The sequence below is a fragment of the Chaetodon auriga genome, chromosome 5 (assembly GCF_051107435.1).
Source record: "Chaetodon auriga isolate fChaAug3 chromosome 5, fChaAug3.hap1, whole genome shotgun sequence".
NCBI classification, from domain to species: Eukaryota; Metazoa; Chordata; class Actinopteri; order Chaetodontiformes; family Chaetodontidae; genus Chaetodon; species Chaetodon auriga.
In genome coordinates, this window is record NC_135078.1 from 27,463,143 (window position 1) to 27,477,210 (window position 14,068).

Below are 14,068 nucleotides of genomic sequence, written 5' to 3' on the forward strand. Positions count from 1 at the left end.
GGAATCTTCCATCTTATTTCACATTAATTTTCTATCCCTGCTTTTATGTTCACTCTTTGTCTTTTTCCACGTGAAGCACTAGGTGCATGTGAGATCTTTGCTGTAAAGCTCTATGAGCTGCATTTCTTGTATGAAAGGTTCTTCTTCTTCCTCATCATTATTCTTATGATTATTGATGATAACAGTCATATTGTTGTTGTTGTTGTTGTCATTTGTGATAGGAAATGCAGGATGATCATCCTCTGTGTGTCTGAATATGATAAAGATTGCTTTTGCAAACTGATGACATGCCTGCACAGATGTGAACATGTGCTGAAGATGTGCAGAAGTGAAGTTAAGCCAATCACACAAGAGAACTGTTGTCGTTAGCCTGTGTTTACATCTTTGCTGTCAGGCGACTTTGCGATCAATATTGATTTGCTAAACTGTCTCAGTGCAGCAGCACAAGCATTACTGTTTACCTTGGTTGACAAGTTGCCCCCAAATCATTGTCTTATTCTCATTCAGTGGTAAATGAAAACAACTAAAGTGTACGTTTGGACATAATGAAAGAAAATCTGAGCATGGAGAGCAGGACGGGACAGATCGGCGGTTTAACCTTCTGAGATCAAGCACAGTGACCAGCCAATGACTTTCAGTGTTTGCCAACAGAAAGAGGAGAACGAGGAGGAGATTTAGCTTCATTTCAGTGTGGACATATTAAAAAAACATCCTCAGTGTGGAAACTGCTGAAATCTTAAAAGAATAAAAGGAATACTGCAGAATTTCAAAGTTTGAGAGTGAAAGTCTGCAGGCAAACACTTCAGAGAAGAAAAGAAATGCATGCCTACCTGAGAGTAAACATCTCCACGGGAGAGTAGGCCGACACGCTGATAAAAGCCGAGACGGTCTCCCTCTGTCTCATGGGTGTGGCTGGCACCATGACCATGAAGTTATTATCCAGCCTGTGTTCAGCGAGGGGTGGTGGATTAGGGTTCTGGTACAGCCTCACGCCACCGATCCTCCTCAGCGGTGTGGAGGTATAAGACCCAAACAGCCCTTCCTGGCTTGAGCGCATGAAGTTGTCCTTCCTGGCCTCCTCTGAATGGCACTCCCCTGCTTCTGTGGATTGCAGCATGTAGTAGAGCTCCACCGGCGTGCCCTCTGACACTTCGAGGTTCCTCTGGCGCCCTGGCACCACGCTGGGTGGGCTGAACCAGCTGGCCAAGGGCTCCAGCTCAGCCACACACAGCCCCAGCTCCCCCTTCAGCTGGCAAGTGCCACGCACCTCCTGGGTCTCGTGGAAAGCAAACATGTGCACGCAGGGCAGCTTGTCGATGGCACTGTAGTCGTCCCAGTCCCTGCCTGCGACATAAAACAGCACCTGGACTCTGGGCTTGGCCAAGTGAATCCTGGTATTCATAATAAAGGTCTGCACCTTCCAGTTGAAGGTAAAAACGGAGGAGGCAGGAAATGTCCCCGGGCTCTGTAGCAGCTCTAAGGGGACGGGCTGCTCCAAAGAGAGAGGCCCATAGCTAGCGTTCACTGAGGGCAAACTTCTGGCCTGGTAGATGAAGAAGGGCTCAGTTCGCGACATCAGGCTAGAGTTCCTCATGAAGTCCTGGTTGGCTTCCTTCAGGAAAAACGCCAAGTCAGCATTGAGCACCTGGTAGTTGACAGGCAGGTACGTGGAGATGGAGGAATATCTCTGCAATCCCTCCAAGACTCGACAGTCGGCTACTAAAAGACAGAAGAGAAGAGCTGAGTCAGGGAAAGTTCACCATCACATGACTTCTTCTCCTGCCATAAAGCACTTAGTATAAAGACTAAACAAAACTATCAGTTACATGAGTGACAGCCATTTGAAGAAGTAAAGAGACGACACGCTTTCTCTTCATGTTCCACTCTGGTGGGGTTGCCAGTCACTGCACTGTTAGCTTTGTGTTCCCATTCATTTTGGATGTTTTTCTGACATTCACAATCTCTGACTCAGTCAAAGCACTGTGTGTTGTTGGCAAAGGACATTTGATTGTGAGAATGGTTCAGGTGAGTTGTTTAACTGTGTTCTTTTCCTGTGTTGTAAAAGTAGAAAATAGGACAAAAAGAAGACTCAGACATCTGGAACGATAACTGCGACTGAAACAGAGCTGGAACAATCAATCAATCAAAAACTAATCAGCTGTGATTTTTACAATCAATGAAGTGTGTGCACTGGTTCCAGCCACTCGTTTGCTGCCATATCATTCAAAATGTAATAGTTTTGAGAGTTGGACTGCCTGACAAGTGTAATAATTTAATGTCATCAGGCTGTGTACTGAAACAACGGCTGCATTAACCTGTTAGGAGGCCTGAGAGTAAACATGTCCTGTGGAGCCTCGTTTGAGTCCTCACCCTCTGGGCACTGTGTGCACAACATGTTCTCCTAACTGCATGAGGCAGACGTATATTTAGCGATACGCATGTGAGAAAAACGTAAACTAGAATAAAGAATTTTCACACAAGGGAAGACATGGCAACACGACGCAGGACCTGCCAAAGTCTTACCTTTAAACACAACATGCTGAAATGACATCAACAACATGAAAATCTCTAAATCACATGCTGTGCCTTGAATTTAGATTGAGTGCAGTGTCGTCAGACCGTAGACTCCATCATCTATATTTAAATCTTTTTTCCAAATAATGAAGCTCTAGCGAAAGCTCAGTCAGACAGACTGGTCCTTTGCATGCTCGGGCCTGTATCTTATTCCATCCTGCATTCACTCCTCTCACGCATGTTCACTCATCATGTCTTTGCTGTCATTGTCTGGTGCTGTCAATTAAGATATCAGCTGTTCTCATCAGCTGGTCACAGTTGTCCAATAACACAGCGACACCTTCATCGTTAGCCTATCGACATTCTGCTGTCTTTTTAAACACGAGTCTTCGTCGGCCTTCATTCTTTCATACTGCTGTTCTGCTGCACCCTCCACCTCCCCATCACCGCCCAGTCATTGCAGATCAGTCAGTGATCAGCCGCCGCCACCAGTGTCTGGACTCCATCGGGGGGATTTACACTTTCTGAGTGCTGCATTACCTAATCTGCTTTAGATGCTTTCATTTTGTGTGCCACATGACATTTTAAGGCTAAAATCAAGACTACACCATTGTGTGTTTTGTACTTTGAAACTCTGAAAACTGAACCAAACCAGTTGGGAAATATTGAAATATTGTGGTGTAATTTTCAGTTAATCAAATTACCAAAACCCAGCAAAATGCAATAAAAGTCAGACTTTTGATGCCTCTGGGGGTCTGGTTATTTCTAAAAGTTAGGTCTGAAAAGAAGTGTTCTGAAATCTAAATCATCTGGGTTTCAGTATCATATTGGTCATCCAGTCCCAGTCTGACCTCCAGCTTAGCCTCATGTATTCCTCACCTCTGTCACCAACTATTCTGAACGGCTCTGTAAATGTCCCAACACAAGGAGGAGATGTTATTAATCGTGTTTAGATGTACAGACAACTGGTGTGGCTGCTCATCAAATCAACTGAACACATGGATGTAAATCCATTAAGCCTGTAATGTGCAGTTTTGCCCTCTGATGTAAAACAAGTTCACAGCACAGACGCCTTTGTTTTAATCACAATCACAGTGGGCTTTGAACTTCTTCTCAAGAGCAATCCGCCGTGTGATTGCACTTCCTCAGCTTACTCCCGTCTTCACGCCGGCTGCCGGAGGATTTCTCTCCTCTGATCAGTGAATCAATGTCCCGGCAGCTGACAAATCACAAGGGGATTTGTGATTCATGGCACCCCCTTTGACCTCAGTGCTCCCATCTCACAGAGGGGTACAGGGGTGCAGCGGGCTCCAACCCTCAACCCCGGTGCAGCATCAGCCCTATTTACAGCATCAGCTATCTGTTTCTGAGTAAACACTCGCCTCTAGACTTTGTCTTTACGACAGGGAACACAGACTTCTGAGCAGCGAACAACCACAGAGCAATTTGTATTTTTCCTGAACAAGCAGGAGCATTGTGTTGTTTGTTGGCAAGAGGCATTGTTGTACACATGGCACAGCACTGCTGACAAATGAAAAGCTGGATAGTCCAGCAAGACAGAAGAGTCAGGAACAAAGTCATCCTCTGGTCCCTGGGTAGTTATGTTTCTCTCACTCACATCTCAGCTCTAATGTCTCAAGTAAAGTGAAAGCAAAGTGCTCTCTCTGCAGGACTGTGCACCTTATTCTCTGTGCTGAAATGTGATTTACTGTCTTCAAAGCTTACATAAAGGATCAAAATGTGCTCACACACACACACACACACACACACACACACACACACACATACACACACACGCGAAGGAAAATATAAGAACGTATACACTGATCATAGATCCACTGCTCACTCCTCATTAATAAACCATGAAATAAATGCATGTTACAGCTGTTTGACTGGATCCACCACCGCTACATTAACGGACCTACAGACAAGAGGCTATTGTAATTGTTTTAGATATGAAAAAATATACTTCAGTGCAAAAAATATTTTGTTAATGTGGGCCACAATATCCACTATTCACAATGTGATTCAAAATTTACACAAAATGAAGGCTTTGTTGAATATCTGCTCTGATAATTATCAGATATCAGCAAAGCAGGAAGAACAAAAAGCACAAAATGACTGAGTCTCTACTGATTGCACAAAAGCAAGAGGACGACCTATTGGATAACAGCATGAGACGACCTTGTTCAAGACCGACAGGGTTTCGTCAGACTTATAAAAAATACATATTTGAACTCTATTTAAAGCAAAGCGGTGAGGCACAACTTGTGTACAAACAAAATCTAAAAGTGCAGTCATCTCTTAATAAAATGAGTAGCTATCCTCGTGGAAAGGAGGAAATGAAACAGAAAATGGAAAATCCAACACAAATTAGATATGTCTGCACCAAACTGCTAGTGTGACAAGTAGGACAACATACAGTCGCAGTATAATTATTTACAGACACTCAGAATCAGGAATAAACAAGGTTTACATTTCTGTTCATTTGGCTCAGACGTCATTTGAATTTAATCTTAAAAATGTCTTTAATGCATGCTTTGCTTTTAGACAGACATTCAAACCAAGGAGCTTTAATCGTGACTATATTTTCAGTGTATTTCAGTGTGTGCATGCGCCCAAACAGTGTGCAGGTTTATTTTTCTTTATGACCGCTGCCCAAAAACTGACACTGAATTTATAAACGGGGAAATAATCCTATCTCAAGCCAAATAAAGCCTGGAAATCTCCAAACCCAGATCCGACATAATCAGAATCAGCAAGCCTGCGTTATGGATTGGAATTAATAACTCACACGAAGCTATTTCAAGATGAGTAACTCCCTGCTTTGTTCTGGGGAGGAGAAATTGAAAATCACAGAACAAACCTACTTTTCAAACTCCAGTAGTTCTTTGTTTTTCTGTGCAGCGGGGGTGTAGCTCAGATATCTGGACCCCCCTGAGAGAATATTGCTCTCGGCACTCCTGTTAATAAAATCATTCTTTTGTGGGCCCTCTCCAGCTGGGGCCCCTACAACTTTTACCAGCTTTCAGCCCACCGGCAATTTCACAGCTTTGCAGCAGAGACTGGACATGACGCAACAATATTTGAGTGTTACTGTCACAACTTCTCAGGTCCCACATTTCAGGACCTCTACAGAACTTACTCTGGTTATAATGTCCCTTTGGCCAGTTTCCACTTCACACTGGATGCAATATATGGACTGTACATCAGCAGTGTTAGCATCACAACAATAGCATGCAGCAGAATTATCTTAAGGTAAATATGCTCTTTGCTGAAAGTTAGATGAGAGGGTTAATACCACTCTCGTGTCTGCACAGGAAGTAGGCTATAAAGCTACAACCAGCAACTAGGGTTAGTACATAATGTTCATATACATAGTTGTTTTTCTTTTCTGCATCCTGTCCACTTTTTTTATCTTGACCCTTTTGTGCCACTGTTTTTGCTTTTTATAACACTTGCTGGCTGTAACGACTTAATTTCCCCAGTGTGGGATCAATAAAGTCCTAGCTTATCTTATCTTATTTGGCCAGGCTAGCTGTTTATCCATGCTTCCAGGCTTTATGTTTAGCATTAGCTAAGTTAAACAAACCTCCTCTGACCAAGTCATTACAATACAGTTAAATTACTGATCCCAGTAATTGGCTACCAAAATAATTATAAGCCACCATTCACGAATCACCTGGTTTTGCTCAGACAGTAAGAACTGGACCTCTGGAGCGCCGCATGCAGTCAGTGAGACTAAGCTAGTTGTTGATGGTCAGTAAATACTTCCAAAATGAGCTGCTTGTTAAAGCAAGTCTATGGGTTAAATACAGAAAGTGTGACAGAGCCGAGCTGTAACAAAAGTCAAGTAAAGAGTAATGCAGTATGTAATATGTAATGAGTTTTGTAATGAATTTCATTTTAAAGAAACTATCAACCATCCAAAAGGAAATAGCACTAGTTTTGAGCAGCTGACACCTGATCAGATGTATAAACAGCTCTCCACTTTTATCAGCTCTCTAACAATCAACCGGTCAATTGTTGTAGTTTTAATAAGGAATGTTAAGATACTAAATTAGCTGTTCATATTCAATAAGGAGGGTGGGGGGTGTACATCTTTGAGTTGGCACAGAAAGAAAAATAATTATAATTCAAGTGAGAAAAATGTCTATTTCAGCATACACTTTATGATCCACATCATGTATAATTAAATTTCCCTATTGTGTGGCATTAAATCGTAAAAGCATCGGCAGCATTATGCTGAGGCAGATAAATTCAAATGTTCAAATCTCTTTCTTCATTTCCAATCTTTAATCAAAGGGGTTTTTCCCCCTCTCTGGAAACGCTGTGCTTTCTTCATGGAGCTGCTCTCAGGACCTCTCGCTGATTGCAGCATCCAGCAAGCAAAGAGCGGTCGCTTCATTAAATGTTAGGGGTGAATGCGCATTATGAAAACACTGTTTGTCTGCACATAAATAACTACTGTCATTTTCGACAGATTAGTGGCTATAATAAATGGCAATTGGAAAAACTGAAATATCTCAACAACTCCTCGATGGATTGTCATGAGATTTTGTACAGACACTCTCTTATTCTTTATGATGCACCCTCCTGACTCCGGTCATCCCCTGACCTTTCCGTTAGTGTCATCACAAGATTGATATTTGTGGTTTTGAGGGAAATGCCTCGACAATTATGGGATGGATTGTCATGGTATCTTATACAGATATTCATGTCTCCCTCAGGAGGAATTGTACCAACTACTGATCCCTTAATAGTTCACCTAGCGCCATCACTAGGTCAAAATATTAATTTGTTTAAGACTCATGACAAACTACCTGCAAAACTGATGTCAGCTGTAGCTTGTGTTTAGAGCTAATTAGCAATGTTAGCATGTTAAAACGCTAAACTAAAATGGTGAACATGGTAAATACATCCACTGAGTAATGTTAGCATTTTCACTGTGAACACGTTAGCATGCTAATATTAGCGTTTAGCTAAAAGCGCTTCTGCTGTGACGCATTTCCGGGTGAAACAGACAGACGGGACATAAGCATGCTCGCAGGAAGATGGTTTAAGTAAGAGGTCTGCCAACGGAATATAAAAGCGCGAGGATTTGTGGTTTAGGGTAGATTAGGGGCTCTGTAGCCGAGTCGCTAGCGACAGTAACCGTTACGATAGCAACAACACACGCTACTAGCAGCGATGCGCCACACACACACACCTGCGTTCTCGCTGGAAAGTCCGTGTAACTGACTGTAAGCTAGTGTCCCTTAACATGCCAGCAACCCGTCTTTGGGCCAAATGAGAACGTTTTGTTCTTTATAGTTCCTCTATCTATTCACAAAAACTTTACGATCGCCTTTATACTCACATTACACAGTGAGACAGCTAGATTATTGAGAGTGGACTAATACAAACAACTTCAAGATGTGATCACAACAGGAGGCACAGCAAACAGCAACAGCACACAAACAATTTTAAAACTGAGGCAACTCACCCATAACACTACGTCTCTGAGTCACATATAATACTTGGGCAGACACGGTCGGGTAACACTGACAAAGGTCCAGACGATCCACTGCTGTCAAAATATTTAGTCCAAAACATGATAAAAATCCACAGAATGATGTTTCCTCCTCTCAAACTAGCAGGCCTCGTGCTTGTCTTCTGCTCGTCTTTTCCCTGTTACAACTCACGGAAATGTTTACGGCGCCATCTTGTCTCCAGTTACTCTGCAGCAACCACAGCAGCCAATAACAGCCTAAGATGAATAGAAGGGCCGCCTTCAATCAAGCCAATCATAACCGAGTTTGTAGATGACTGACACTTTGAATAGCCAATGAAATTCTCAAAACACTGATATGGCAATTCGTTATTTACAGCTCAATCACCTCAAACCAAGAAATTCTGTGCTAACAGGAAAATGAACAGCAGTTTGAAGTGATAAACACAGTAAAGATATGTGTTCAAAATATAGGTATAGATACCTTAAATATGAACATAGATGGCCAAAATGTAGATTTCATTATTATAAATAGAAATGTTTATGTAGATGAATATATAGTAATTTTTTGGAGGATATACAAGTAGGGGAAATGTGAAAATACTACATTTCTGTGGTTTCTCCTATTGCATCTATTTGCAAGTAAAAAAAAAAACTCCTTCTTCAGTGTGTTCACACCTCTGTTAGTCAATGCCCGTAGCACAAACAGTGATTCTGCTGGGGATCAAAGTTCAGAGTGTTACCTTTCAAAACAGACCAAAACCATCCATGCACTCCAAATGGTTCAAGAACAGCTATCAGCTTATTTTGGGTAGTCTTGAACAGGCGGTTGACACCTCAGGGCTGGAATGGAGTCTAAATTATTACTGCTGCATCTAAGATTCTCAGCAGCCGACACTAGGGGGGGCTGCAGCCCTGGCTGCCCCTCCACCCCCTTCTGCGCCTATTGACATAACACTGGCATAATTTTCATTATAATATTGAAAAGTATGCGTATAACAAACAGGGAGACTTACAGTTGCTGGATGCTAGCCCGCACTCAGCTGTAGAGGACTATTAGCTGACTAATGACTCTGAGATCTGTGCCACTAAAAGTTTAAGAGTGGTTGACGGGTGGATGTCATGATATTATTGATTGAAAGTGGTCCAAGCTTCTGTAAGATCATCATATTTTGTTCATAGGCACAAAACATGACTGGATTACAGATTTCACCTGTTACCTGCAGATTTGAATGCAGGTGATGGCTAAATAGAAATACCTCCACAATGTTGATTAAATGTGGTATAACGTGCTCCACCCCAGGCTACATGAAAAGGCTGTACACCACCTGAGCTAGCCATGTGCTGTGTTCATGCGTAGTCACAAACTCCAGCAATGAACAGGACGTAGCCCAGCACAGAGAGTAGGTCCTTCATTTTTATTAGTTTTTACATCATATTTTCACTTAAAGCACTTGAAAGCACCACATCAAGCAGGCTAGAGCGGCTGACGTAACCCAAACCTGAACATCATTTCTATATTTTTGTCCAAACCTGCAGGTTCGGGTCCCGCCAGGCTCAGGTTGGGTGTCCGCATACTACTGTGAATACAGGTGAGCTACAACAGCCTAAAACAAGATGTATTTGGACAATCACACAGAGACTTAATTGTGGCTCATTGGATTAATTTCTAATAGAAGGAACAGCTTTGCGGTCTCTTTCAGCCCTGGTCTATTTTCTTAGACAGTGTGCAGCTATACAGCACGCACTGTATCAGCCTTGGTAGTATATAGTTTGGCTGTGACTTTGAAATATCTGATTCCACTCTTGCACATGCAGTCAATTTAAGCTTTCCAGTTTTTGAGGTTACCAGTCAGGCGTTTTTCTGTCAGACACAGCTGTGTCGAGGTGTGCAGGGGAGAAAGGCAGGTCCCAGGTGACAGTTAACTAGCCAAGCAGCACCCCTCCTGTACCCAGCCTCATACAGACTCACTCATCCTATCGCCAGGGCTCCACGCTAGGCTACGTAGAGCTGGAATAGGACTGGCAGAGCGAAGAGCAACCTTCACACTCACACAGGTTGAGTAAATGAACAGCTACAATAGAGGACACCAGGGAAGGAGAGGACGCGTTCCTGCTGTCCACTCCTGGCTGTAATGATATGGGTGGACACAGAAGTGAATGGCTGCCTGGGTGGCTGGCTGGTCAGCTGCTTGTCTTTCTGCTTCATCACACACACCAAGACAGACAAGAAACAAGGTACAAGGACAGAAAGCCCAATAGGAAAAAGCAGATGGTGAGCAACAATAAGCAAAGTCTGAGAGAAAAGGCGAATGCGACTGATTCTCTTCAGTCAGCTTTCAATCATCTCTGCACAAGGATCACATACAAAAGGCTTTTCCAGCATCGGTGGCCTAAATGTGGTTTTCTAAGAACAGAAAACAACTAAGCACGTTGCAAAGCTGACAGAGAAACATTATTTGCCAAGGTTTACAATTACACTCCCTTTGACCCTCATCCTGACCCTGAATCACTGCGAGCGTTGCAGTGAATGCCAAACAGAACAGTCCTAAACATGAGCGATGAGAGAAAGCTCTCTAGTCCCATTGAATTACCCACATCATATTTCTCACCATGTTCAATTAATAAGGGCTATTGAATTTGTGACCATGCGTCAAGAATAATAATTACAATATTTCCTTCAAGGATCATTTGTGGATGATTTATGCTTTTGAGTCACCAAGAAATTCAAGAAAGAGGGACTGAAAAAAGAATCAATACATGACACAGTATGGTATTACTTCACGTCAGCCTCCATTGAAAAGAAATCATTCAGGCAGATAGAGGTCTGTGGACTCCGCCTAGCTGATAAGCAGAAGTCATGGGGGGGGGGGGGGGCAATGCAAAGTTAGGGAGTCTTCAAAGGAAACATGCTACACAGGTGACTCTTCTTTAGCTTTCAGATGAGCTGAATTCAATGCACAATAATTGTTCTTGATTAAGGGTCACTTTAAATTAGTGTGTGTGTGTGTGTGTGTGGGTTTGTGTGTGTGTGTGCATGTGTGTGTGTGCTGGCAGGCTACTGAGGGACCTGCTGGGGATGTTTGTTCCCTCGCCTCTAATGGATGGCCACATTTAAGACGCTAAGAGCTAATAAAGAGTAATGGGCCTGTGGCTTCACCAGGGAGGAGGAAGAGCTATTTTGAGTTCATGAGAGAAAGCATCATCTCGGGGATTAAAGAGTATCGACCGATGAAGAGTAAACACTGCAGTGCCGTGCCGCTGGCCTATTTGGTAAAGCTGTGGATGGAAAAGATGAACCCAAATAGGCGCTGCTGTTAGTGGCTGGGAGGGTCAGCGGGGATGTCATTAAGGGATGCTGAGGAGGGCCTCCAGGTGCTGCGAGGAGGCCTGATATGTCTGGAACAGTGTTATCACAGCAAGAGACTGCAGACTGAGTGGCAAGAGCCCTGGGCATCCTGCGAGCCCAGAACAACACCTCTCTTGTGCCATCCAGTGCACATGGCTGGAGGGGAAAGGGGCTGAGAGCTTTTGGCTTGGGTTGGGAGGATGAGACAATCACATATCTGTGTGCCAATCAGTATTCCCGCGGCCCCTCCGGACTTCTCTAAAACATAAACTGGGCTCCTTAATGAATCTCTTCCCCTCACACTGGCCTTTACTGCAAAATGATATCGTAAATCAGGCTAAATACAGAGGCATTCGCGGGGCAGAGTCAGTTGGCCTCTTTGTGAGTGCAGAGGGACATTTAATGGTGAGTGAGCCCTGTTAGCACAGAGGAACAAGTGGACACAAATCCAAGCAGGACTTATTGGCCACCTACTGACGGGAGCTCAGTTAGGTTAGAAATTATTATTACACAGCAAATAGGATTATAGTGGAGGATTAGATGACAATTGATAATCATCAGTGTATCACTGAAAAATAGAAATTCCAATCTGCGACTGTAATTACTTCTCTTTGTTCTTCAACTGGCATAGTTTCTGCTCTTTAAGTGCGATCACCAAGAAATCACATTCACACTGCACCAAATCAAGAAACCAAGAAAAATCTAACTGAGAGAATATTCAAGACAAGCGGAGCAGATTGATTATGGACGGTGACGCCTGTCTGTGATTCTGCAGCTTGAAAATGAAGTACTGTACCTCTCTGATGAGTGTGAGGAACAAGTGGCGGCCTCGGATAATCAAAATCTGAATCAAGCCAAAACACGTTTTTGTCCACTTGGGGTCAAGACGCATCAGTGAAAACGTTTCCAGCGAATATGACTGCAGAGTTCACCTGTGGTCAACTCACAGAAAACTGTTGTTACCTTGAATTTCTTAAAGCAAAACTTGCGAGGCTGCGGAGAGTTTGCTGAGGAACCAGGGGATGATAACCGTAAAATCCGTAAAAGTTAATTAAATCAGTTTATATAGTACGGAGGGAAGATTTTCCCCCAAATCCCTTTATTTATAGCAAGGTGTGAAAAACAGAGCTTGTAAATGAAAGAGTTCTGTAGCACAGAGTCTCTGCATGCTTAAGTGCCTCCTTACCCAACTCTGCTCCCTCCCCAAATCTACTGGTAAACCTCTCCCCAAGGTCACCCACATATAGGATGATAAATTCTGCCTGGAGCTCTCCTGACAAGCCTGAATCCCCATAAATGCAGCCACACTGCGAGTCTTGGCTATGCAGTGTTTATGAATGTAGTGTCGGCTTTTCTCTGAGGTCTTTTCGCTCTCTCCTCTACATTCTCCTGCACCAGACCTTCGGTTCATTGCTAATGAATACGCGACGATTATGCTGATAATTGACCTTGATTGGATAATACCTTGCAGTACCATTAGACTATAAGTGCTCACTGTGGATGTCTTCATTTGAAACTGATTGGTGCATTCAGACGAATTGCCAAGCAAAATTTGGAGGCGGTACAAACGTATTCAACGTCAATAAAAAAGATGTGAATGGAGAGAAACAGGTGTAGCTTCGCTCCAGGCGGCGAAAACCGAGGCAAAGATTTGTCTTTTTAAAATGAACGTTTCAACTTGAGCAAGAAATTCTGCTCAGGAAGAAAGAGGCTGAAAGCAAAGGGACGGGTGGAAAATTAGTAAAGCCACTGAAGAGTTCCTGCGAAGTTGTAAAATCCGTCTGGCTCAGCTGTCACTCAAACTAATACACAGACATACTGGCAGAAGCGCCACGCTTAAGGAAAAACAGCTGTTGGCTGTTTGTGGCTAATAAAAACAGCTGAATTTATTTTCATGTGGATATAAAACACAAAAAATTTGCTTTGGTTTGTAACCACATGGGTCCACATCAAACAAAGGATGGCTTTGAACATCTCTATTCTTGGTATATTCAAGTGCTTGAAGCTCTAATCTGAGATCTGACAGCTGGTGGCCAAACAACATAATCTGCATCCCGCTGCTACGGTTCACTCTAATTCTGATATGAGTTGTCTGTATTTAATGCATTCACAGTGAAAAAGTTACAACATGAAGTCAAACATGTCATCATGCGCACTGGGTTTGCTTGATTTGTTGCTGTGGTGTTGTGGACGAATGGACGACGCTCAGACATCTCCAGAAGTTTAAATTTGTTAATTCAGATTTCCAAAATTTCAACGTGGCTGACGTCGTTAGTGTATGAAAGTATATCAAATGGTAAAGTGATTTTTCATTTTGCCTTATTTTTGTCTTCTGTAACTGCTGCAGGGTCTGGGTACTTCACTGTGTGGAAGTAGGACACAGCTGTTGAGAGCACAAAGCACTTGTGTTTTTAGAAAATCAAACCTGGAAGCTGTAACCCAACTTGCTTCATAAAAATGTGAGTTTGGTAGTTTGGTACATTATAAAGGTCACTGCCCAGCAACCGTCTCTGCACACCACCAAATGCTCTATCAAATCTGAGTGAGAACATTTCAGATGTGACCTTCCTTCTGCTTGAAACGAGCTAATTTGGCTGCCAGGGCTGGGATTCATCTTCACTCTTTATCTTAAAATAACTCAAGCTGTCCAGGTCTTAAAACAACATCAGATGACTCAAACTATGACAATAAAGCTTTACACAGGCACTACCTGC

The 14,068-nt window shown here is 43.0% G+C and overlaps 1 protein-coding gene across 2 annotated transcripts in view; it reads right to left on the minus strand.

The window, feature by feature from the left end:
* The window catches only part of LOC143321433 (transmembrane protein 132C), a 124,157-nt gene that overhangs the window by 94,385 nt on the left and 15,704 nt on the right, over positions 1-14,068 (minus strand). The window contains exons 1-2 of one of the 2 annotated variants that reach the window (XM_076731772.1): positions 8,000-8,132; positions 831-1,719 (exon numbers count right to left, since the gene is read on the minus strand). In XM_076731772.1, the coding sequence (XP_076587887.1) occupies positions 831-1,719; positions 8,000-8,003 (893 nt within the window). In that variant the 5' untranslated portion in view covers positions 8,004-8,132. Of the gene's footprint in view, positions 1-830; positions 1,720-7,999; positions 8,133-14,068 lie in introns of those variants that run through there. The other variant, XM_076731771.1, reaches the window with a different exon arrangement.